We start from the raw sequence: 25935 nt of genomic DNA, 5'->3' as shown, positions 1-25935 counted from the left end.
AAATGTGAGTTCAATTAAAAATCAATGTACTGTGTGTAGAAACTGTAGATGTTTGTACGTGCAAGTTTGGACTTTGTGGAACAAAAAAGGAAACCAAAAAAAAAAAAAAAAAAAAAAAAAAAGTTCAGTATGACACAAAAATCTATTGTGTGTTGTCTTTGTTTTGTAAATGCAGACTGAAAATATTGGTAAATTCAGTATTTATTACTTCTGGATATTGAGAATATTTTAGTGATGCTGAAAAGGTGCTGTATTTATTTTGTGAGAGTTGTTCATTATGCTGGGATTTGCACTTTTGTGCCATTTATCCAGTTCTATGAAGAAAAGTCATAATGGAAAAATAAAAATGAAAGAAAAAAAAATAAACTGTCATGGTTTGCATGAAGGCAATTTATGTTCAATTCAAAATTTAAATGTCAGGTTTTACTTTGCAACAGTATCTTTGACATCAGCCCACTGACTGCAAAAGTGCAATTAGTTTGCTGCCTTGCTCTGATGTGTGCTAGTCTGCCACAAGGTGTCAAGTTTAAATTGGAAAAGGAAAGTTAGGTTTGATTGCCATGGCAACAGTGCACTTTGGTAACAAGATTTTTTAGAAGATCCTCTAACACACTTCCTACGTGACAGGACAAAATCCAGTCATTCTGCATAAAATGCATTCAAAAGTTTACCAGAAGCTGATGAGGCTTCAACTGTCCAACCAGACAAATGAAGAGTATATTTGGAAATTCTCTTTACAGTACTGTCCTGCCACTGCAGCTCAGTAAGACTCTAACATTGAGGGTTTTTTTTTTTTTTTTTTTTTTTTTTTTTTTTTTTTTTTAATTCCTTCATTGTATATGGGCTTCAAATATGTTGCTCATAAAAAAACCCAGCTAAAATAGCTAATGTTTTATGGGCTAGTAAGGACAAATGCAATACACAGACCAACTCAAAACCGCTTTACAGACATGGTGTTTAATTCTCATTCTGCCAAAGAACACAAGCTTCAGAAATATTCCACTTCTTGATGCATTTTATTTACATAGATCAAATTAAGGATGCGTTTATTAAAATGTGCCAACTGTTTTTGAAATTCGCAGCCAAAACTGAGCCATCTGCTAATCACATGATGGGGTAACTAGCATAGAGAGCAATGCCACACTGGTTGTGTCTGTTCCGAGCCATCTTTATGTAGCCTTCATCTCCATACCTTGTGCCCCAACTACAATGAAATATTTAGATCAGAACAATCAAAAAAGCAAGGAAACAGGAACAATGAAAATACAAGTACTCCAAAAATACAAAGTTATTTAACCTGTTTTTGACCAGCCAGTAGTCGTGTCCCCTCTCTCTGCCATAGCCCACAACTAGCACGCCATGGTTCACATGGTGGGTGCATGTGTGGTCCTTGTACACACCTGTGGAGCCACAAAACTGGTTTAAAAAGACTGTTCAATGCAGATTTAATAAAAAAAAAAACACTTTCTTTCAAACTAAGGTTACGTTTGTATTTTAAGACGCATTAAGCTACCACAACTCACCGTGATGGTAGAATGCAAAATTGGGTCTGGAGGCATCAATTGCTACAGAGATGGGGCCGATTTTGGCTACAGCTTTTTTCAGTGCAGATTCGTTACCCTTCGGTAACATGGCATAGCTTTTGCAGTTGGTAGCCCGATACTCTGGTTTATACTTGCATTGACCACACTGAAAAGAAAGTGATGCGAGTGAGTGTTCTGGATATTTTCAGGAGTTAATTGTCAACTTTTAACAGTACACCTGAAATCGTCTCAAAAGCTCACCCTGCCTATGTAGGGGTAGGCTACATCCGAATTTATGCCTTTTTCCTTGACATATTGGAAGGCGTATGTCATGAAACCACCATTGCAGCCATGATTTCCGTAATTAAGGGAGCAATCTACCAAGTTCTGAGGACTGAGGGACATCAGGACACCTGTGGACTTCTTGAGTTGCCCTTCCAGAGCACCAACTGCACTGAAGGCCCAACAAGAGCCACAGGAACCCTAGAAGTTGCACAGAAAATAAATGACGGGAACTTCTCATAACTAGTGCTCATGTTCTTATTAATGTAATACTTTGGAGTATGACCTGCTGGGACTTCACCTGCATTTTGACATCAGTTACCAGACCTTTATCCCTCCAGTCCAGTGCTGGTGGTAGAGAGATGTTAATCCGGTCAAAATTGGAAGGACTCTTCTCCAGATCAGAGGGCACGACGATGCCAGTCAACATGCTCGTGATCTCCTCTGTGGTCTACAAGTGAAAAAACATTACCAGTAGGTTCTGTATTCCACATCAATGGGTCAATGTGTGGTTGTATTTGCTTTTCAGTCACTGAGACAACTTGAAACCCCAAAACACTGAATAATAACCCAGGTTGTAAATAAAGAACCCATCTACATGAATTTGTTAGTTGGCATATTTGAGTAGTTTAACAAAGTTTAACTAGTCACTCACCAGGTCTCCCAGGTGATTCATTGCTAGCTCATAGGTGTGTAGGCCCATGGAGGTTTCCAGGTTATGGACATTAATCATTTCCAGGTTTGATTCCCATATCCGCCTGCGACCTAGCTCCTCAATCTGGAAAACAACATTACCTGCGATGCATGATCATTTATTCATACTGCACAGGTAAGGTAAAATTCTAATGATTTATAAATATATTGCATGTTAACAGAACAGATTCCTTTTTCTATATCTAAATCATAGTCACTGAATGCACAGAGACATTTATACAAGGTTAGGCCATTCAAAACAAACTTAAGTAGTGACTACATTTTCTAGCCTCACCTGGTGAGAATAGGTTTTATTGTGCATCTTCTTCCATAGCTCCCAGTGTTGGTCCAGTTCTGAATTGGCAACGGCCGCTGCCAATCCACAAATGATGGTGAAAATCAGGCTCCGAAACATCTCTGCATTCAAGAAGTCGTCATTAAACAGGAGTTAGCAGAAACTAAATGTTTTGCAGACAAAAGGCCTGCAACAAGATCTGATTTGACCAGCTGTGGCTTTCATTCAAACACCACCAGCTGATCTCCATTAACGCTGAGAGCAAACCTGACTCAAGACATTAGTTAAGTATAGGTTCAAATATTTGTACATCAGTGTAGGCATGTCTTCATGTTAAGTCAAGAACTAATAGATGAAGAAATGCATGTACAAACTGCACTGGATATTATATAGACCATTTCCAAGAAATTTCAGGTGTGGTAGAGGATGTACTCTACCACACCTGATAATGCCAAAGGGATGTGCCGTTTGGCATTATTATAGAAAGAAATATGATCACAGATATGACCTACCTGAGGGGATCACCAAGGGAAAGTGCAGGTGCCGTCTGAGTGTTTTTATATATTGCCATGCTCGCTGCACACCTGCAGACGATTAAACCTGCAACAGCTATTCTTTTGCCCTCGTGGGGGCAGCAGAAACAAGCAGAACATTGATATACCAATTATGGAGCAACATTATCATTCATTTAGAGTCGTGTTTCTGGCCACCTGAAGAATATAAATCCATTAGTCAAACTGTTTTTGGTTTCTACCAAAAGCAGACATTTCACCAGCCTTTTTTTTTTTTGTAAATAATTGATATGGGCTTTCTGCTGACTGTTGCTATTGTGAAAGTGGTGAGAGTAAACCAAAATAGCAAAGATGCGGCTGGAGATCTAAACAATAAGCTGAAACACGCTATATAGTTCTGTTGAGCCTAGCCCAGACAGTCAAGGTCCCACAGAAAAGTTCTGGAAAATGGCTGGGCACTGTACGAAACCAACCACTTAGTCCTCAACTTTTAAATGTTTTCTCCCAAATTAAAATAACTCTATTTCATAATAAAATATCTTTTACTAAGAATGAATGATGATATTTAATTCTCATGTCACCCCTTGGTTGGGAGATAATTGACATTTCATATCCTTCCATTATTGCCTAAATGTAAACAGTTTGAAAGCTGAGCCAATATTCAGATATTAATATCTAAATGAACATATCAAATATATAAAATAGAGTGTACAAGCTACATGATATATACAATTACAGACAGCTTTTTTCAGTCATTTTCTTTTAATCACAGAATGAAAGATAAGAGCTTTGAAGTAAGTCAAACGGAATCAAAACATGAGTGAGAGTGGCTTCCAAAGCAGATCTGAGAAATGAATGATTTTTTTAGGACAGTATTTTTCAGGACAATGTCTGTAGTTTTGTTATTGATTATGAAAACAACAAACATCTGGTGTCTGATAGTAAATAAATAAATGAAGTGACCTAAATTTGATTCAGGTGACCGGTCTCATTTTCACACAGTAGGATAGACTGCAAAGCTGGCAACGCCGCAGAGATTCTTCTTGTTTCTGGCAATTCGAATGAATCCTTGTTCTCCCCACGCAGTTCCCCAACTGGAATCACATAAACACTCACATTTAACATTTAATATCGGTCACACACGTGGAGTCATGCACTTCTTTTCACATGTAGGGTAATGCCTTTTACAGCTGAAAACTTGTAGCCAAAGGACACAAATGTACCTGTTTTTCACGAGCCAGAAGTCTTGTCCTCTGTCTGTGCCGTAGCCCACAACAAGGACAGCGTGATTTATGAACCTTGGGTTGCAGTTGGCTTCGTTGTATAAACCTGAAAGATGCACAAGGTTAATAAGAATGGCTGAGAAACTGCCATCGTTCCCCTCCAAAAGTCTAATCCAACTGGATTTAAAATGGAATCAAGAATTTATTTTAATCAAAGTAATTTGCAGAAATCCTTTTACTCGTCTTAACTCAAAATGCTAGTGGTGTCTGTGCACGCCGAATAAACAATAAGCTTAACTAAAGAGACGATATTTCAACTGAATCATGTTGAAGCAAAATTGAAGCAAAAGAACATTAAGCATGGCATTTCCCCAAATAGCCATATATATATATATATATATATATAAATATATAATATTATATATTATATATAATATAGATATATATAGATATATATATATACCATAGGTTAATGAATCAATTGATTTAACGTAATGAATTAATGAGTTTCTGAAGATAAATTGAACATAAAATGTCTGTTTAAAAGTGTTATCCATTCAGGTCAAAACAGGGTTCATAGCTACAGCATGAACCCATCACTCATCTGCTGACCTCTCTTTGCATTAAATCCTCACATTGAGATGCCTTCAGCCTCACCTCCTCTGTAGAGATGAAAAGATGGCAGCCTGGCGTCCACTGCAACTGAGACCGGTCCCACTGAAGCCACTACTTCCTGCAGAGTCCTCTCATCTCCTTGTGGGAGGATGTGGAAATCAGAGCAGTGGCCGGCCTTTCCCTTGACGGAATACCGACATTTCCCGTTCTACAAATACAAAAGAGATTTATGATATAGATTTGTTTTGGGGGGTCTTAAAACACATTACATGGAAGTTATTTGTTATATACTTCAATATATATAAAATCAAAAGATTATACAGTATATTTTGTACATTATTTATACAATCACACTGCATACTTCTATGTACAGCACAGATTGATGCGCAAATTAAAATCACATAAGCTAAAAAAAGAGCCACATCTGTCAGGACACATATATATATATCTAAGGTAAAGTAATGAAAGTGAGTAAGGAAGTAGAGAAGGAAGTGAAGAGAGAAAGAACGTAAGAGGAATGAAGTGAGAAGGAAGTAAGGGAGTAAAGGGAAGCAAAGATCGTACTTGCACATTTGTATGAAGACTCAATCTTTCTATAGTAACCCCGACAGTTTAATTTAATATAATAACTTTCACTGGACCTTGTGTTCATAGGGGTAAAAGTTCTCTGAGTCAATGCCTCCATTGCGGATGATGTATCTGTAGGCTTTAGAGATGTAGCCTCCCTTACAGCCGAGGTTTCCATCGAAGGTGCTGCAGTCCACCAGGTTCTGTGGGCTCAGAGGAACAAGGACACCTGCTCGCTTCTTCATCTGACCCTCAAGAGCTCCCACAGAGCTAAAGGCCCAGCAGGAGCCACATAACCCCTTTAAAGAAATAAAAAATATCTTTATTGTCACTGGTTATTCAAACGATTTATTAGATCACTTTCAAGTAAATGATCTCAAATCATTGCCTACCTGGTTCTGGACTGGACTGACCAGCCCGTGCTTCCTCCAGTCCACGCTCTGAGGTATCGGTGAGCCGCTCACTTCCTTAAAAGTGCCATTGCTGAAATGAACTGGCTCCTCCAGTTTCAGGCCATTCAGCATCTCATTGACTTCATCAGCGGTCTGTAAAAGAAGGCTGGTTAATATAAGAAATGCTCTGCCTAAACATATATTTCATGTTTATAGGGCATTTGTGCTGAAAGAGCTCTAATCTGAGAACCAAATGAGCTCATGATCACACAGGAAGCTGGTTTCTCCTGCCTCCTAGTTTCCCCTAAGTTCCTCTAATTCTAAACAAGTTTAAACTTCTGCTTTTATAATTAAGGGCCCTTTTATTGTATTATTATGATGCCACATGAGAACCTGCATTTCTTCCCTTTTTTATATGTCAGTTTGCAGTACATACATGATACCATGTGTAATTTGCCTTTTACTTAGTTTGGCACTCATCGTCCTTTATACAATTTGATTATTTTAATCCAGTATGGCTGGGTATATACCCAGCCATACTGGATTAAAATAATCAAATTGTATAAAGGACGATGAGTGCTGATCTATAGGTTAGGGTTTAAATAAAGCCACGGAGGGCGCAGCTTTAGATGCAGATTAACAGTGTTGCAAGCATATGTCTCCACGGGTCCTTGAAGGGTGTGAAACCAGTTATGTGACATGAGGAGGCGTTCAGTGCTAAAATGTTTGTCATGCAGTTTGTATCCACCAGAGGTCTCTCTGATACATTTCTGTCCATAACAGTGGCACGGTCAGTGCCCAAAGACTCCCCTCTTTGACAGCACATTCCAATATCATGACTATTTTTCAATCTTGGATGTTTATTTTTCCTCTGTTATACTACAAAGGGGTCTTTTCTTATCAGAATAAGGCTACTTGAGTGAATTATGAGTCATGGGATGTGTCCAGTACAGCTGTCATACGGCTAGTCACGAAACGACCAGAAGATTAACAGAGCCAGATAAAGACAGTTATCCACTTTGTGGCTCAGCGATGATGGAGGTCAAAGTTTATCAAAAGGTGACAAAGAACATGTTGTAAGAGTTTATCCACAATCAGATGTATTGTGAAGATTAACTTAGTGGAAGCAGAGGCGGTCAACTGCAGCCTGGGTTCATGTTTATTCCTTGTTTTCTTTCTGACATGGCTGCTCTGGTTTGAGGTCACCCACTGTAAACGCAGCTAAGCATCCGTTTATTGTCTGTATTCTGTTTTTCTCATTAAAACCTTCCTGTTTTATGATTAATCATCTATAATGTGATGCAAGCTAATAAGCTTTTGATGAGTCATCTGCATATTTTCTGATAATTTGTGGAATTATTGCTTTAGATTTATCTCAGTCAACACAAAAAGCAAATTATCTGCGTGTGTAAATCTATATTTGATACAATCCTGTTTTTTTCCCGACGTGCATTAAAGCCATTTAAATGTTACTGATAATTTAATAAAGACATGTCTGTCTTATTCAGGATCGAACACTAGAACATTCAGAGAACTTGTTTTCTGAGCTGCAGACTGAAATCATAAATTGTTTGTTTCCTACCATGTCAGCCAGATGATTGAGTCCCATTGTGAAGCTGTGTTTTCCTGCTGAGGCCTCCTGGTTGTGTCTCAACACCAACTGCATGTTCTTCTCCCATACTGCTCTCCTGAAAGCGATCTCAGTCTGAAACACAAACACTGACTGAGTGATCTGATCGTATGAATTTATGTATCTATACTGTGCGTGTGCTGAAAAAGAGAGACAAATTAAGGCTTTCACAAACCTACCTGATTGTCATAAGCCTTGCGATGTTGGGTTGTCCACTCGTCCCACACTCTGTTTAAGGCAGGTGAAGAGTGGCCGAGGACCAGAGAGGCCGAAAGCAACAGGCCACACAAAACATGCATCCTGCGTACCAAAACCAGTCACGTTATGTGAGCAGATATGACCCTCAATAGATTCTCACTAACAATCCGTTAAAGACAGTTGTTTTAGTCACTTATGGTTCCACCTTTACCTTGTGATGTTTGTCTTTTGTGATATTAAACTGAATATCTTTGGTTTATTGACTTGTTTGGACAAGACAACCAACTTGAAGAAAATATTTCACTACATTTTATCGACTATATGAAGGCTACAGCTGTAAAAGAAGAAGTCTGCTCACGACCAGAACATTTTGACCAGATACCAAAAACACAGTCTCAACTTTTCTTTGCATTTTTGTTTCTTTTATTATTATTATTTTTTTTTATTAAATCTTGATTTGTATTTCCCTTTCTCTAAAACGGATCAGGAAAATGCTGAATCTGTATTCATTGGCCCTAAATTGGTCAAACTTAAACATATTGAAAAAATATACACCAGGAAATGATCCACAGTGTTTCTTTGCAAGTGTTGCAACTTTTACATTTTACACTGTAAAAGACAAGACCTCAGTGCCCTCAGCCCCATGCACCATTAATCATTTCATTAAGAAACATGTGGAGAGAATGTTTTTCAACTTAATTGTGGAATGTAAATTTCGCTGATGTCCCGTAGCATCAGCAAAAAAAAAAAAAAAAAAAAGAAAAAAAAAAAAAAAAAAAAAAAAAAATCAACAAGCTGCACCCTCCGTGTAACATACATTCACATATACAGTTTAATCTACATTAAAGAATGTTTATTATGTGCACAGTGCTTGTTTAATCTAGTCTAAAACCACAACATAACATCCTGTGTTTACGATACATTATACAGATACAACACACTCATCATCACTCGTACACGACTGCAGAGAGCAAGTATGCAAAACCTCAATGTGAAAGTAAAATAAGAATCTGAATAAGTCAGGCTATTTTTTTAGAGTTTCTGACTTTCTTAAGATGCTTCACGTCAGTAAAGGAGATGTTCAAACCTGTTTCACTGTAATCTCTGAGCCTCTTACTCAATAAACATTTTCTATCTTCTGTTTATCTATCTTCTATCTTCTTTAACATGTTCATCCAAGCCATACACCCATTAGCTTTGACAAGCCAAACAGCCTAAATGCATCACTACACATGAGAAGACATAGTTTGCATTACCTTGTTGTTCAATGATCAGCAGGATTATTTTGCCCCAGCAAGAAAGTGCACCCACTTTTAACGGACTAGAGAAGCTTCACATCCGCATAAGAGGAAGTATAGTTTCCTCATATGTGCTGTTCCCTGTCGCTTTTTTTTTTACTCTGTTTTTCGGTGCATCTGCTCTCTGGCTCGTCATGTGAATCTAATTTATAACCAGCTGCAGTGACTCAAAATACCCTACCAGAGGTGGAAGTGGCATAAGTTACATGATAGATTTACATAAATGAAAGTGCTTGTGGAGGAAAACACAAGTGAAGATGAGAAACCTTGGATGTAAAAAAAAAAAAAGTGATTAATTGTGAAATGATTTGTCAAATCCAAAGATGATTTGTGCTCATAAAACTGTGATAGAAATGACAACATTTTAACAATGTATCCCCATTTTCTATTTCAGTATTAATTAATCACTTCAACACAGAATTATGTTTCACACTGACACATGGGTTTAGCTTGTTATCAGGAAAAAACAAGAAAACCTGTTAGGTTTAGAAACCCTAACAGTGTTTTGCTGAGAGGTTGGAGTCTGGTTTTCTGTTATGTGTTCTGTGAGTGTTGCAAATTCTTGCTCAAAAGTTCCTGTTCTTGTGACAGGTTGGATGCGAAGCTTTAAGTGTAAAAAATGATGACTCCTTTGGTTCACTTGTTTAGTGTGAACCTCCTCCTCTGTGCTTCATGTTTACAGCTGTTTCTGTGTGTGCATATGTTCACACATACAAAACACAAAACAGAAAATGTACTATTGACTATTATGAACTAGGATTTGCACTTTATGAATGAGAATCAGATACAAAGATTGACACATGGTATTGACTCATGTCTCTATGGTTAATATGAAACTACTTATGCCTGTTAGCTTAGCATAAAACCTGGGAAAACAGCTTGACTGGCTCTGATCCAAACGGATCTACCCACTGTATGTGTTGGACTATTTCTTGGCCCATGGCAGTGTCCTGTCACCACTTGGTTGCCCTGGTAACCAGCTGAAAGGTTATTGCACCCAGCCATGAAATAATCTGCCATGAAAGACGTCAAAAACATTTTGATTTTTCCGGTTTCCCCTCTCATCCTTTACCCCTCCATCCCTCCATCCCTCCTATAATACATCCACCATATATAATAAACCAGTATAAATCTATATCCATATTGGTGTGGTTCTTGTTATAACATGTTAATTAGTGAGCTTTAGAGGTGCTGGTAGGCTAACGGTGTTACCCGACAGAGCCATGTTAGTTATTTCACCCCTTTCCCTGGCTTTATGCGAAGATAACTGGCCGCTGGTCGGAACTTCATGCTGTGGTATCAATCTTCTTTGAAAGAAAGCAAAGTGTATTTCCAAAAAAGCAGAACTATGATGAGGATAAGCGGTTACTGAAATACCATGCTAAGATGCTGACCATGTGATTGCAATGTTGGTTAAAATTTGGCTTGCAAATCATCTTTCCTCCCTTCTTTTTCCTGTTCTCTGTCTAATAAAGGCAATAAAATGTCCCAAAAATACTTAGAGAGAATTACCAGGAAACCTCACAGCAGTCTAACTGCAGGGAGCAGCAATGACGAAACACAATGATGCTAAAAAGACAGGAGGATATTATGCAATTAGGATTTGGCCGTGGCTGAAATTGGCACTCTTCACTAATTTTCTCTCCCTGAATCCGGGTTTGGACAGAGATTCGCTGATGAACGCAGGTTCCCTGAGGTACCAGATGGTAAGGTCCTGACTCAGCGCAGGCTCTTCTTCTGTGGTGATCACGCACCTTTTGTATCAGCTCACCTCCTAAACCTGCAGCTGAGCGGAGAGGCGGGCAGTTCTTTTCAAACACCTGATTGTTTAGTTGTTGCTTTTCTACTCTCATTGGATCAGAAGCAAGTGTTTGCTAATTAAACAAGTTGTTTAAAAAAATATAATTAACAAGGGGGAGCAGTGTGGGTGTAATGAGCAGCTAAATCATGAATGTGTAATTGCATGAATGAACTGACACCGTTTCATTTATGAGGCCTAAAATCAATAATTGAGGAATTTTTGTAGACGTGGGATGAGATGACAGGTCATTAAATCACAGAGGGGCAAAGGAAACAATCCATTTTTCTTGTCAAAGACACAGCAAATTTGACATTCATTAGAGAAGATGTTCCTGCCCACCTCTTATTATTGAGACATTGACATAGATGAATTGTGATGCTAATTATGAACTGAATCAGCTGATGTGTTTCAAAAACACCTGTTATGTAATTGTGAGAGAATAGGATCACAGCACATGGGAACACTGAAAAACACAAGGATGCATGCATTTACATGGACTGTAGTCTGATTATACAGTATATTGATACCATTATTGATGGTAAATATGTGGAAAAAACGGCAAAAAACTGGCAGCTGTGGTTGCCAAAATTTTACCGTAATAAATACAGTATAACCTTTTCTAATATTACGGTACTATGATATTAGTACTGTTGATTTCACATTTTAGATCTTAAGATATGCATTTTATTCTATATTTTAAAATGTCTGTAGATTTTATGGTGAATAAACACTGTAAAAAATGTGTGTACATAGAATAGAAGAACTAATAGAAGGTCTAATTTGAAGCATTAATATGCAGCTAGTGTGGTACAGCACGTACAGAGATGAATCTGCATAGTCCAGACGTAAGAGATGTAGGAACTCAACGCCACCAGCTGTAAATTGCTGTCTTGCACATACATTTGAGTGTGTTTTACCATATACAGTAAAACAGTCACATTTCAAAACTTTATTTATGCGTTTTGGTTCTATATACATACATTTTTGTATTTTGTGTATGTTGTAATGAAATTCTGGTTAAAATCACCTGTGACCTCAAACTAGGTTTCAGTGTATTGTGCTGATGTCTGAACTAATGCCAGAAACATGCAGAAACACATTCACAGACTCTTTTATATACGTATGTATGTTCCTCTGTCTGGTCCAGACCAGTATCTCAGTTTCTGTACTAACAGATAGCATGATAAGTCTTTTTAACCATTCATACTGTGTTACTTACTGTAGATCATGTTTTATGTAACTTTACAAGTAAATTAAATTTGGGATGATTCAAGCATATCTTGTAATGAAGTTGTACTGTAACCTTTTTTAACTGATCAAATTTTTGCATTTTTTCTCATTTAAATTGACTTGTTTCTGCCTTACACAATGCAAGTCAAGTCAATGAAGTCTGTGAATGTGAGGTCTGCAGGTTTGACATGGTTTGTATCAGTTTAGACATCAGCACAACAGATTAGTTTGGGGTCACAGAAAGTATCAAGGTCATTGTTTACTGCACTTACAGTGTGGCACTTGACAGACTCTTCTCGTCTGTTGTTGCCCGTTGGTGGAACGCACAACCAGTTCTTACTAGAGCAGGGGCGTCCCTCTCTACCTTAGCAGCATAATACTAAAAATCTGAATACTAACAAGGTGCAAACACCTTACAGGTTGTGTCTTGGTCTTCATCAAACTTTAAGATGGCTCTGACAGACCTGAGAACAGCAAAGATATTCCTTTATTTCCAAGTATCCGCACTTCAATACATTCCCATCTGCTGCTGCTCCTAAATCTCTACATTTGGCTGACCCGTGTCTCCCTCCTGTCATCCAGTGCAGTGTGATGGACAGAGTCCAGGAGCTAGTGCATATAATCCCCCAGCATGCACCGAGCAACCTCACGTCCAGAGCCAGGTTGTTGTTGCCATGAGGACAGCGAAGCAACAGGGGAACCGAGCCGCAGCAACGCGCTTCCTCCGGAGATTGAATATTTCAGAATGAGAGGATGAAGCTTTCTTGCTCTGATATGTCTGTCTGTTTCTCTCACATTGCAGGTTTCATTTGGATGTATTTTTGAAGTGGACCTGACAGACCAAAAGATGTACTCTGCTCTTTGAATTCTCTTTGCTTGAATCAACAATTTATCCAGAGTCTATTTCAAACAAACCGACCTTGCAAATGCACTCTTTTTTAAAAAACAACAATATTATGAAAATGGAGCTATCACCATGACAAGCCCTCCAGACTGAAGAGACGGTGAGTTACAATACTTCATTTTCTTTCACCCCCCACAAGATTACTATAATTCTGAGCCTTTCATAGCAAAGTCTGATGTATTTGAGCTCTTAAAGTTGTCAGTCCACAGTAAATAACTGCGATTTCACCCTTGTATGCTATTTTCACTCTGTAGCATGTGTGCTCCCAGAGGAGTTCAGGAGAATGTTTTCTCCTGAACCCCTCCATCATTCACTGCACAGGGGAGCTCCTGTGATTACCAGCAGTCAGACTACACAGTATTCCCCAGCTCCATACCCATAACTGTGTGGAGACCAAATTACCTCCTTGAAAAAATATGATCTTAAATACAGGAAGACAACCTGGATTCACTCATCCACTCACTCAATCATGTTCATGTTGAAATGATGAATATTAGACTTTCTAGGTGCAGTTTTCTATGTGACAGAAGTTTAAAAAATGTAAGTATTTAAGTGCAAATCATTTAGGAACTATTGGAAATACAAGCAAAGTGTCAGTGAGCATGTTTACTTTCATATTTTACGTTTGGAAATGCAGCTCTTTCTGCAAAAACGTCACAAATATTAAAGAACCATAGTTTGTCTCTTCTCACATGTTCTATAGTGTTTCGTCTTTTAGCAAAACATGGAACAAGAGCTGGCTGAACTGCGGGTGGCATCACACTTTTTTTTCTCTCTTTTTTTCAACACTTTCTTGGAAATTTAAATAGTGTGTTTCAGCAAGTCACACTTTTTCTGATGAGTTCGCCCCTTTTGCTACCTCATATTCTTGTTTCCATGTTCATATGCCATGTTAGTTTGAACTGTTGCATAACATCTGTTTGGTGTTATAAGCTATTATGTGATTACTTATAGCAATTTGACTGTGACTGAGCATTTCTAGTTACAGTGTTATAAAACCATTGGACTCAGATAAACTGTACACAGTAATATTTTTGCTTTTGTCACCCCCTTGTGGTGGATTTAGCAAATTTAAAAATGCCCATATTCAAATACATACAAAATGTAAACTTAAAAGTTTCAACCTTGTCCTGAGTTTTTCTGTCTATATCTAAAAAAAAGCGGGGGTGGGGGGGCATATTTTAGGACAAGCAGAGATATTAGCAAACTTGTATTGATTGTCATCTTCTGAATTTAAACCACAAAGTTTCATCCATCTTGCATGTTGCATTTGACAGGAAATTATGCAAAATGAAAAAACAAAACAAGAGAAAAGCTGCCTCGCTGACAAAAAAATAAATGCTACAAAGTCGAGGTGTTTTGTCCCAAGACAAATCTACATTAGCTCAGTATGATATTGATCCTTAAGGTCCACCTTTTCCAAAATGTTGTTTCAACATTTTTGCACATTATTATACTGTTAAATAAATTGTTAAATCTTAAAAGTTACAAAACAAAAATGTTCTTTTAAACCAGCTGCAGTCTACTTTTATAATAGCTGCAGTATCCAAACAAACAAAATGTAAAACATTGAATGAATAAATGCCAAAAAATATGTGTTCCTCTGACATTATAATTTGCTTAGAGAGAGATGATGTTTACAATAATTGGAGACCAACAGATAATTAAGCGGTCCTCCATGTGATGCCTAATGATGTGCAGGTTTACGTTTTCTCTCTAGTTTTGTTTTCAGACAGCATTAATACTACAGAAACAGTGAGCTGACATGTTTTTTATATTGATTAAATCCTAATCTGCACAGACAGCAGGAAGCAGCATTTCGGTCAATCTGTGTTGTGAAGATGCTTTTTTGTTGGTTGAAGCTCGACGGTTAAAAGGATTGAGGGCTGATCTACAAAGTCATATAGGAGAAGATAAGCTCTACGGATTGAACTGCAATTTCTTTTGGTCTTATAGAGGCCAGAGGTTTAATTAATAGAGATTTAAAAGTACAGTTTAGAGCCGAACCACATCCCTCATTTAAATTCTTAAAAAACAGCTTTAAAAACAAAAACACAATCTTGAAATCTTCTCGAATTTGCATCATTCTTGACCTTTAGGATCTGATCTAATTGAAGCTCAAAGGCCCACTTACTAGCTCTAGGGAGCCTTCAACTGTCTCTGCTGGTGGTCAGTAAATGGGGATGGCTAACGTCTTTAGTATGTGTCAGGTGGATGACAACAGTTTGATTCCCTGTGATTTCCTGCAGATTTGAACCACAAGAAACGGTTAATTGTGAACACAGCCTGATTTGTAAATGTGGAGAAAGAAGACAAAAAAAGGAAGCAAGCAATGATTTATGTGTAATGCTGTAATACTTTTAAACAGAACTTACAAAACACTTTATAAGAAGAAAAGGAAAGAGATGAAAAACAAGGAGAATTAAGCGCAGCTACAACCCATAAAATAGTCAAAGGGTTAGGGTTAGTCAAAGAAGACAAATTGTCTGCTTTTTAAAGATGAGCTGGCTTGTCTACATGAGTTTGTTCCAGGATGAATGACGCAGCTATTACCACTGTCGCTTATCATCTTGGACTATTACAGCACTGTAAACAACATAAATATAAACTGAAATCATGACATTCACAGTTTGACAGAGATGATTCAGCATCACCATCTGACAACATTTGGTGCCGTCATCCTTGGCTTTCTATTAATTGTTTCTTTGCTGTTTGCAAGTTTACAAAGACAGGGCCTTCCATCAGCAGCTGTCTGCTTATGAAAATCTACTTCCGGTTCCTTCTAGTTTTCGCACTTTCAACACTTCTTGCATTTGTGTGTTGCAGAACGTGAGGTTTGCCCCATTTCTACTGATCTGAGTCAGTAAATGTCATCACCCTCTCAGTCTTTTCACAGCTGTCTTTCTCTGTCATATGCAGGCAGGCCACCAGATGTTTGAGGGGATTGCTGTCCACCAATGGCTGTGCTGGGGAGCTCTGTACCTGTTAGCAGCGGGGGTGGTATTATCATCTGAAACAAGCCGGCTGTGTCCACAGCCCTGCCGCTGCAACACCGCACTGCTGGAGGTGAACTGCTCTGTTGGCCAATTTACCACAGTGCCCAATGGCCTCTCGAAAGACACAAAACTATTAAACCTGACACATAATAAGATCAAGACTCTGGTGCAACAGCAGTTCCAGACCTTGACACAACTTTTAGACTTAGACCTGAGTGACAATATTATGGTGATAATCGAGGTGGAAGCCTTTCTTGGCTTGCAAAGTCTGACAACTCTGCGTCTTGCTCGCAACCGCCTGAAGATAATTCCTGTAGGAGTGTTTGCCGGTTTGCCAAAACTGACATTACTGGACATAAGCAGCAATGAGATCCTTGTTTTTCTAGATTTTACTTTCCGTGACCTAGCTGCCTTGCAGTTTATTAAAGCAGCAGGTAATGACTTTGTTTTCATCTCTAATCAAGCTTTCACAGGTTTAACCAGTCTGCAAGAGCTGCACCTCAACGGCTGCAACCTCACTGCTGTGCCAACAGAGGCGCTCACGCAGCTCGGTAACCTGAGAATTCTTCATTTTCACCAACTGGGCCTTACCACGCTGCCAAACTACTCTTTCCGTCATCTAGAGCGTCTCAAAGAACTTGTCATTTCTCATTGTCCTTGGCTGGAGACCCTGTCAGGAAACAGCCTCTTTGGCCTAAATCTTACATCCCTCACCATTACACACTCTAAACTCAGTGCTGTCCCATACATCCCTTTGCATCATCTTGTATATCTGGTATACCTTGACCTTTCTTTTAATCCAATCACCTACATTCAAGGGAGCCTGCTTGGAGACTTGCTCCGGCTCCAAGAGCTCCATCTGGTGGGGGGATCATTGCTGCACATTGAAATTGGAGCATTTAGGGGTTTGACACATTTCAGATTGCTGAATGTGTCTAGAAACCTTCTCACCACACTCGAGATCGGAGCTTTTCATTCAGTGGACACCCTATTAACTCTGGGACTTGATAACAACCCACTGGCATGTGACTGCCGTTTGCTGTGGGTGGTACGAAGACAACTATATCTGGGCTTTGGTGGAAATCCACCAACTTGCACTACCTCAGTCCAATTGCAGGGCTGGAATTTTCTCGACTTTTCTGAAGCTGAGGTCCCAGGTCTGCTCACATGTCGGCAGCCACGTATTCTGAACCGAAAACCTCAAGAAATGAGAGTAGATCAAGGACACACGGTGGTGTTTTACTGCAATGCAGAAGGTGACCCTCAGCCATCTGTCACTTGGCTGAACCCACTGCGAAAACCTTTATCACCCATTGGTAGAATACGGGCTCTGTCTAATGGCTCGTTGGAGGTTCGCTATGCTCAACCTCAAGACAGTGGTACTTATCTCTGTGTGGCATCTAATGCGGCAGGAAATAACAGCCTTCCTGTCAACCTGCATGTCCGGGCCTTTCCATCATCTTCTAAAAACTCCTTTCGTCTTAAAGGTTGGTTTGCCTTTCCGTCTGCCTCTCCAGGTGTGGATGACAGTCAGAAACTCCCATTTGATGTCAAGACATTGCTGATAGCAGCGACCATTGGGTTCCTCTCATTTTTCAGCTCTGTGAGCGTGTGCTTCATTTTCATGTTCTTCTGGAGTAAGAGCAAAGGACAAATAAAGCACACAGCCACCATTGCATATGTGCCACGAAGCGCCATGTCAAGTAATAAAGGAGGAACAGGCTACATGGAAACAGGCAGATTCACCATGAAACTGATATGACCCAAGAAGTATAAAGCCAAATGTAAAACTGTCTAGTCAGAAGTAATTACATTTTAGAGCATGTTAACGTGTCTAACAGAACAGACTGTTGATTAATCCATGTAAATGTGAGCATGTTAGCTATAGCCTATGTTGTAATATAAGTAAATTGTGCTTTTAGCCTTTCTGAACATTCAGAAGGTTTAAAGTTACATATTAGGATTATCTAACTAAGAGATGCACATCACTTATTAGCTTTATTTTTCATTTATGAGACAGAGCTGACTAGAACCAAGCCTGAATGTAAACCAACCAAAGTAAGAAAAATCGAATGAGCCTAATGCATGCAATATGTAGCTATATATACTTGCTGCTTATATTGTTGATGTTTACATAGAAACAATTTAAGAAATAGGCCTGAGAGAATGCACAGATAATTAGTTTGTGGTTTGTCTGGCTGAATAATCGTTATTTGTTGGTTTTGTTCATTTGGTTTCTTAAGAACAGATGACATATTAGACTCATTAATATTTATTATAGGTCTCAAATAGTAGCCATAAGATAATTAAAGAGAATGTAATATGACTGTTAACCTTATATTAAGGTTAATGTACATAACACTAGCATGTGATTTCTGCCTAATTTGATTGTATATGTTTTGTCTAATATTGTCACATTACTGCTGTACTCATGTGTGAATTCCCTAATGAAGCTCTTCTTCTTGCTTTATGAAAGCAGAATAAAATAATATGAATGTGCTTTCAAACATGTCATTTATATATTTTGCGTACTTATTCACTGGTTCTTGATCCAACAAAGATAAACAAATAAATAAAAAATGACAAACAGTAAGCATTGGGTCTGTTTTATGAATGTTTTCACTGTGCAGATTCCAGAGGTGCGCTTCAGTTGGCAATACCTCATCCTTCAAGTCAAGTCTGAATGTACATTTTTGGGTAAATCTGAAGCAATAGTCAAAGACCTCGAAGACTAAAGGTTTTGTTATATTATCTGATAAACAGTCTAAATACATTACTTATTTTAACACCAAATAGGTTCATAATAATAATTATGAATTATGAATAATTATACCACAAGCTATAAACTTAAAATAAAAGCAGAGGGTGATCATATCACTTTGTATCTGTTCATTTATGATATAAAAAAAAAGGCCAAGACAAAATGAAATGTTCATCCAAACTGCCACAAGAAGGTTCATCCATTTTTTTGTTGCCATGGTAATACATTAGCTCTCTGGGTGCCAGGCATGGACAGTATAAGGTGCCAAGCAACAAATCCACGGTTTGTCACTGTTTCCATGACAACGGTATCAACCACTTTGTGGCCGCCATTTCTAAATTTATCAGAGAAATTATTCAGAATTTAACACATGGATGTAAATGGAATACAGCCACGGCCGGAAAATAAAGCTACATCAAGTTAAATTGTAAAAACATTAAGTTAAGAACGCTTTTAATTTGAAGACAGATTTGTACCGGAAGTACATCGACTTTGCCCGGATGTGTTGTTTCGCTAACAGCAGACAGCGGCTAGTGTTAGCGGTTAGCTTGTCCTACTAACAAAGAACACTTTGTAGCAGGCTAACGTGAATTTACAGCACATTCATAAGTCGAATAAATATGGGTACGAAAAGATAATCGAGTAGTAGACCCAGCCCGTGACGACGACGTAGAAGCGCTCCTCAAAACAGCCCAGAGCGGCGAAGTTAGCACAACATTAGCTCGCTACCCAAACGTTACCCAGGCGGGCGTTGTTTCAGCACAGCCATGACTCTGGTGGTTGGCCGCGAACCCAGAAAGACTGCGGGGAACCGCATGTCCAAACTCCTGGACGCTGAAGAAGAGGACGAGTTCTACAAGACCACGTACGGAGGCTTCAACGACGTGAGTGACCCAGAGAGGGAGCTAACAGGCTAGCATTAGCTGGAGTTGCTCTTGTGAGCACCGAGACGAAACCTCTGATTGAATTAAAGTGTTTTTATTATCACTCAACAGGCTGTCAGACTGAAAAATAGTTTCCAGTGACGTTAAGCACTCAATAGTAGACAAATACACTCAGCATTACTCTCATTACATACAGGAATCTTTTGCACCTGAAACATATTCCTGAGGTGTGTGTTTACTATGTGATGAGTTTGCTCCTAAATTACCTTTTAAGTGCAAGAACAGTGTCCTGACAGGCAGCCAGAGAGCCGAATGTTTCTGGAACGAATCATAGAAGTACTCAGCATCTGAAATGATTTAAATGATCGATCAATAAGTATCAATATTGGAAACATTTCGTTTCTTGTAGCTAAAGAAACAAATGCAGTAGCTCAGTCTGTAGAGACTTGGCTTGGGAACCGGTTCAAGTCCAGTATGGTGGTGGACTGGCAGCTGGAGGGGGGCCCGTGCAAGGCACTGAACCCCCCTAACTGCTTGCAGGGCGCTGCTCTGGGTGGCTGCCCATCACTCCACCATCTCTTTACATGTGCATGTCCCTTGTATGTGTGTGGTTGTATTTCGGGGTTAAAATGCATGTAAAAAAAGAATTTCCCCTCGAGGGATTAATAAAAAGTATCTCTTCTTCTTCTTGCATGGCACCAGTCACCAGAAAAAACATACACTTAAAAGGGTCATTTTTCAATTAGTTAAAGTGCTTCATTTGTTTTTAATGGTGTCTCATATCTAAAGAAAAAAAAATCCAATCCGCTCCATATAATGCAGTACAATTCAACCATGACGTTGAATCAATGCCTCTCTAAAACAGGTAAACAGCGAACTGAGCGGATGTTCATGTCCATCTCAAAGTCTCTGCAGTGTTAAAAGACCTGTCACTGTCACTGTGCTCATTGTTCTGTAGCAGCTCTGGTCATCTAAACCATCCAATGTCCGAAACTGTGAGCACAGCTCCAAAATATCCTGTCCCAATCCAACTTAGCAGCTAATGAATTTGTGAAAGCCAGATTGGAGTGGCAGCCTTTCCCGCCTCACACTCAACGAGAGAAGGATCGTCATGCTTCAATGTGTGTTTTGTATTAGCATGTCAACAGCTATAATTTGATATCACAGGAGCTTAAGCTTAAGTTACATTTGCAGTCTAGCAATTTTTCTTCAAACAGCTGCTGGTTCAAGGGTCCGCTTGTGTAGGGGGATTTGGCAGTTCTGAAGTTAGTCTCAGCTTGACGGGGTTGACAAGAGTAACTAGATGCAAAAATCACAAACAGATCCTGTGATGCCTCAGTCATCTCTGCTGGCACTTTATTAAAACCGTGCGACTGTGCCTGTGGGTTAGTCTGATTAATAATGTCTGTTAAGTATTTTCAGCTTGTGACCGATGTTGATCTTTGTCTTATCAGTGCGTTTACTATTTAAAACCAGATTATTTTTCTTATGTAGAGCTCTGATATTTGTGGTGCGCTTCTTTGAAAAGTCATATCAAATCAGAGTTATGTTCTTGTACATGAGCCATTGATATTATTCTGACCACTTCTTGTAAATACACTTCCTGAGCCCGATTACTGAGTCAGCGTGAGATTAGCTTGATGTCAAAATAAACGCATAGAGAGAGCTGCCTCATACAGAGAGCTGCCTCTCTGTATGTTTGTGTTGTGGATCTGGGATTGAGTGAGTGTGGATATCCACTCAGTATATCCAGAACCTGAATCAAAAATAACTCTGCTTGTTGTACAGTAGAGATTCTCCCTCAATAAATCTCCTAGCTTAAGAATAATTTAACAGCAACAACTCAGCTGCACTACCCTACACAGTCTGATTACCTTCGGAAGGCTGAGTCACCTGTATAAACTTTCAGAATCTGAATTGATAACGTATAAAAAACTTTCAGGAAATCTGACTCTGACTCCAGGGTGAATCACAGGTGATATATTTCATTGTATTTCATAAATTGTTGGCAAAATTCTGTCTTTTTGTTTCCTTTCAGGAATCAGGAGATGATGAGTATCACGGAGAACATTCAGACACAGAGGACGAGGTGGACAGTGACTTTGACATCGATGAGGGTGACGAGCCAGACAGTGACCAGGAGGAGGATGCACCTCGAAGGAAAAGCCGGGTTGTCACTAAAGCTTATAAGGTAACTACAGCCAGGAGCTGTTAGACTTTGAATCAAGTTTCTGCATCAGTGGTATCAGTACCTTGAAGTATGTATGCACATGCAACATAAGCCCTGTTTACTTTCATAAAAAATGTTTTTTTTTTCTGCTCTGCAGCTCCACTGGAAACATTGATTGTTTCTCCCAATAGTAGCCGAGGGAACAGAAAACATAACTGATTTAACTCTGTCTCCTCACTTTTATCTGTGACTGTGGAGTTTGTTGCAACTTCCATTGAGCTGATTCGTCTTACATGAATGAAATATATTTTCTGTTAACACATTTTTGTGTTTATTTATCCCAAGGAACCCATAAAGGTGGCAAAGCCCAAACCCAAAAGACCCTCTGAGGAACAGAAGAAGACTGAGAAAACTAAAGTGGAGCTCAAAAGGAGAATTCCACAAGAATTCCAAGATTTTGCAGAGAGTAAGATTTCTACAAACATCCAACAAATACTGTTAGATACCTCTCCATAGATTAAAACACTTAATTGGTAACATATGATCATATAAAAAAAACATTTTTTCATCTTTCTTTAAGCTCGGAAGTCTGTGCGACAGTCCACCAGTGAACATACCAGAAAGACCAACCTGCGCTTGCAGGAGCGTCAGGATGCCCCTCGGAGACGGAGGGGCGCTCATCGTGACCGACCTCTTACCCAGGAGGAGCTGCTGGCTGAGGCCAAAATAACAGCTGAGATCAACATTCGATCTTTAGGTAAGAAAATGTTGGTCACATGAGTCATGTTAAGAATGTTGCATATCAATGCACAGACAGACAATATACTGTATATCAATTTAATAACCTAAAGGATCCTTTAAAGTTACAGTAACCTGTGTGAAGTTCATAACCTTTCTTAAAAGCTTTGAAAGTGTCATCTACATCACCATCACTACATCATGACTCCATAAAACAAGTGGTTCATTTTGTGGTTTACAGTATAAATAGAAAATAGGTTGATTTTTGTGTTGGAATATATGTGCATGTCTGTTTAGCAAAAAGACAAAAAGATAAAGTAAATATTTTATTCTGATTGTTTTCACTGTATATTAGTAATAAATATGAATTTACAGTACATGTTTAACTTTCTGTGTGTAGAGAACTACGAGCGTCTGGAGGCAGACAAGAAGAAACAAGTCCACAAGAAGCGGCGTTTTGAAGGACCAACAATCCGTTACCATTCAGTCCTGATGCCACTAGTCTCTCACTCAGTCCTAAAAGAAGAAAATGTGGATGTTGAAGGGTACGTATGATCTACTTTACACTTAATTAGCTTCAGAAATAATTCTGCACATAGAATGCTGACCTTGACATTCTATGTTCATGAATAGTAGTTATGTCTGTCTAAACTTTGATGAAAAAAATGCCGCAATAGCGCAAACCATACAAGGACAAACGGCATACAGTCAAAATTGATGTCAGAAATAGATTTTTATTTTGTCGTTTTCCACAGGTTGGATCAGGACGTGCCTCAGACCGCACCACAAAATCCCAGCACACCCTCCCAGCAGCCTGCCGGAGGCCTGTGCTCCCGTACTTATATAACGTTCAGTGACGACGAAGCGTTCGAGGCAGCCTTTCCACACATTGCCCAGTCAAGTCCTCCGCTGCCCATCCAGGAGGTTTGTCCTGTCACCCACAAGGCCGCACTGTACAGAGACCCAGTCACTGACATACCGTATGCTAACACACGAGCCTTCCGCATCATCCGAGAGGCGTACCGTAAATACGTGGCTGCTCATGGATTTCCAAACACTTCAGGAGGGGTGACGGGACTTGACTCCTCAGCAACGAAGGGTGCCCGACAGAAAATGGTTGTGAAGCAGAGCGCTGTGGGAACATAGACTATTTCCAAAAAGATTTTAGGAAATAGGTCTGTGCTTCTTTTTTTAGATTTATTCGAGCAGGTAGAATGACTTCATTGAGTGCCATGAGTAAAAAACGCAACCAGTTGCTGTCCACCACCATGGGGTAAATGCATTTCTTCAAACAAATGTCTGTATCTAGTTTCATGTCCCTACACACAAAGTATCCTCCCCACCAGAAGTCTGTGGTTCGTTGCAGACATTTTGAGAATTAGCAGTCACTGTGATTAATTTGTTACACTTGTTGAAGCAGTTAGATGCAAATGCAAATATTTTGTGCTACTGTTGACTGCACAACATAAAATTAGAGAACAGAAATTCATTTTGTATATTAATATCCTAACAAATACAGGGTGAGTGGTTGTAAACTACAGATTGGCTTTGGAAGCAAAGAAGTTTTTCATCTGCACACTGACAGCTTTTTTATTTGTTTTTTTTCAACGAAATGTCTTTTTTTTACTGTCAAGATATTTGGTTTCTACAAATGTACATATTTCTCAACAAAAATAAATATTTCAAATATGGAATAATTTATATTTACTATTTCTATGAACTCTGCTTTATAGCACATTTCACAAACATGAAACACTGAAAGGACTACTGTGGGACCACACACGAGCACCAGTCTGTCTTTTGAGGGTTTTGTTCATTTACAGTTTCTTGTTTTTCACCTGTAGTCATGAGCCTGTATCACCCCATCCTCATCATATTCAAATGAATAATCTGTAATGCCCTTCACAACTTCAAATCCACCCATTACTAGCTCAACCTTGGTTCACTTGAAAAACAAATGACTAAATTTCATATATAAAAACATTTCTTTCACATAGAGCCCAACCCCTATACTGAATGAGTTTAATGCCCTGCCTGTATCTGGCAAGTTTTCATTTATGAAGCATTCACACAGCTATTAGTCCTCCTCGCCAGCGTCATTGCTAAATTCTACATCATAAAATCATAGACTTTGGTTTGTTATTGTCAGCAGACATCAGTTTATTCCCCTTTTTGTGCCCTTACTCCTTCCTAATGTTTACTCTGACACTAGATTTTAATTTAGATTTCACTAACTGTTTGCCGCGTCACTGCAGACAACCAGTGAGACAAGATGTCTGAATAACATCTGTCATTAAAGCACATTACAGTATCTGAAAAAGCCAGACAGACCATTCTGAATATGTTTGCGCTGGTTGTGAAGCTTTTATAAAGGATGTTATTTCTGTTCACAGTTAATAACAGAAAATTGTTTGAACTCCAGCCTCGAGTGTCGCAGTGAACAATGCTGCTATGTTGATCCCTCAAGGACATTAAATGAGGTTTTCTATATTTATTCCCTGAGGGCACAATAACAGAACAACAGAGTCACCCTGAACACCACTGAGTGCTTGACTAGCGTGGACACCTTTGACCCCTCACATATTGAACAAAAATCACTCCCCTGCACGGCGTCTTGTACCTTTTGGCCATTTGACCGGCCTCTCTTACATAAAAGCCCACAGGGGAATAAAAATAACATAAACGTTTAGTCACCTGGATTTATTTTGCCGAAAATAGTGCTCTTGAAATACAGCCAGTACCTTTCACATTATTTCTATTATTAGGAAAAACAGGAGTTTGTTTTTCAGCTGCCGTTTTCACTTTCACAATTGAGCTTAGAACATGATCGATGAGGATGATGGCGTCATGGCCGACTGATGAAGCTGACCTTGAATTCTTTTTGGAGTTTCAGGTGCAGATGGTTTAGGCAGAAGTTTTACCTTTTGCATGAAAGCTCACAAAATTCTGTTTTGACATCGCTGCCAAAAGTGTCATGTGGCACTCAAGCAGATTTCCTCCTGCTGTTCCTCCTGCAATGTCCTGATGATGTTGAGCAGAGCGTCTCGCTAAGCAGTCAACCACGTCTTTGTCCTGCGTCGTAAATAACAAGACAGATGATGCAAAGAAAAGCTCAAGCTTCATTTGAAGTTGTTTACCTGTCAGCTGGTCTTTGATTAAAAACAGAAGGAATGCTTTTTGCATGATGTCATTCAATAGTCAGAGATATGCAATATATCAGCAA

General features: G+C 39.0%; 4 protein-coding genes across 4 annotated transcripts; 2 read left to right on the top strand and 2 right to left on the bottom strand.

Moving 5' to 3' along the window:
* Window positions 1-936: 936 nt before the first annotated feature.
* Window positions 937-2947, bottom strand: LOC104931628 (cathepsin S). The gene is made up of 7 exons (XM_027287225.1): window positions 2794-2947; window positions 2461-2583; window positions 2107-2256; window positions 1785-2006; window positions 1524-1689; window positions 1298-1400; window positions 937-1204 (listed from the first exon to the last, which is right to left on the bottom strand). Exons 1-7 carry the CDS (start codon window positions 2911-2913, stop codon window positions 1105-1107), a joined length of 984 nt encoding a protein of 327 aa, XP_027143026.1. The 5' UTR covers window positions 2914-2947; the 3' UTR covers window positions 937-1104.
* A 1101-nt stretch (window positions 2948-4048) lies between these two features.
* LOC104931629 (cathepsin L1) lies at window positions 4049-9365 on the bottom strand. Its single transcript, XM_027287224.1, has 8 exons — window positions 9187-9365; window positions 7912-8032; window positions 7685-7807; window positions 6103-6255; window positions 5785-6009; window positions 5186-5351; window positions 4529-4634; window positions 4049-4399 (listed from the first exon to the last, which is right to left on the bottom strand). Exons 2-8 carry the CDS (start codon window positions 8029-8031, stop codon window positions 4300-4302), a joined length of 993 nt encoding a protein of 330 aa, XP_027143025.1. The 5' UTR covers window position 8032; window positions 9187-9365; the 3' UTR covers window positions 4049-4299.
* Window positions 9366-12894: 3529 nt separating this feature from the next.
* Window positions 12895-18752, top strand: LOC104931632 (leucine-rich repeat and immunoglobulin-like domain-containing nogo receptor-interacting protein 1). The gene is made up of 2 exons (XM_010746679.3): window positions 12895-13263; window positions 16083-18752. The coding sequence occupies exon 2, from the start codon at window positions 16095-16097 to the stop codon at window positions 17919-17921; it is 1827 nt and encodes a 608-aa protein (XP_010744981.2). The 5' UTR covers window positions 12895-13263; window positions 16083-16094; the 3' UTR covers window positions 17922-18752.
* A 571-nt stretch (window positions 18753-19323) lies between these two features.
* Window positions 19324-24410, top strand: vps72a (vacuolar protein sorting 72 homolog a). The gene is made up of 6 exons (XM_010746677.3): window positions 19324-19804; window positions 21843-21995; window positions 22320-22440; window positions 22555-22731; window positions 23113-23257; window positions 23468-24410. Exons 1-6 carry the CDS (start codon window positions 19688-19690, stop codon window positions 23856-23858), a joined length of 1104 nt encoding a protein of 367 aa, XP_010744979.1. The 5' UTR covers window positions 19324-19687; the 3' UTR covers window positions 23859-24410.
* Window positions 24411-25935: the final 1525 nt, after the last annotated feature.

The sequence above is a fragment of the Larimichthys crocea genome, chromosome XIII, assembly GCF_000972845.2.
Source record: "Larimichthys crocea isolate SSNF chromosome XIII, L_crocea_2.0, whole genome shotgun sequence".
NCBI classification, from domain to species: domain Eukaryota; kingdom Metazoa; phylum Chordata; class Actinopteri; family Sciaenidae; genus Larimichthys; species Larimichthys crocea.
Note: the sequence above shows the minus strand (reverse complement) of the source record. Positions and strands in the feature narration are given on the sequence as shown.

Coding starts and splice junctions, on each gene's coding strand:
- LOC104931628 (XM_027287225.1), bottom strand. CDS start 2,913: ATGTTTCGGAGCCTGATTTTCACCATCATTTGTGGATTGGCAGCGGCC. Junction 1,690..1,784: donor CCTACCCCTACATAGGCAGG/GTGAGCTTTTGA, acceptor CTTTCTTTTCAG/TGTGGTCAATGCAAGTATAA. Junction 1,205..1,297: donor TACTGGCTGGTCAAAAACAG/GTTAAATAACTT, acceptor ATTTCATTGTAG/TTGGGGCACAAGGTATGGAG.
- vps72a (XM_010746677.3), top strand. CDS start 19,688: ATGACTCTGGTGGTTGGCCGCGAACCCAGAAAGACTGCGGGGAACCGC. Junction 22,441..22,554: donor ATTCCAAGATTTTGCAGAGA/GTAAGATTTCTA, acceptor TCTTTCTTTAAG/CTCGGAAGTCTGTGCGACAG. Junction 22,732..23,112: donor GATCAACATTCGATCTTTAG/GTAAGAAAATGT, acceptor TTCTGTGTGTAG/AGAACTACGAGCGTCTGGAG.
- LOC104931632 (XM_010746679.3), top strand. CDS start 16,095: ATGTTTGAGGGGATTGCTGTCCACCAATGGCTGTGCTGGGGAGCTCTG.
- LOC104931629 (XM_027287224.1), bottom strand. CDS start 8,031: ATGCATGTTTTGTGTGGCCTGTTGCTTTCGGCCTCTCTGGTCCTCGGC. Junction 6,256..7,684: donor TCAATCATCTGGCTGACATG/GTAGGAAACAAA, acceptor CTTCTTTTACAG/ACCGCTGATGAAGTCAATGA. Junction 4,400..4,528: donor TTCTGGCTCGTGAAAAACAG/GTACATTTGTGT, acceptor ATGTGATTCCAG/TTGGGGAACTGCGTGGGGAG.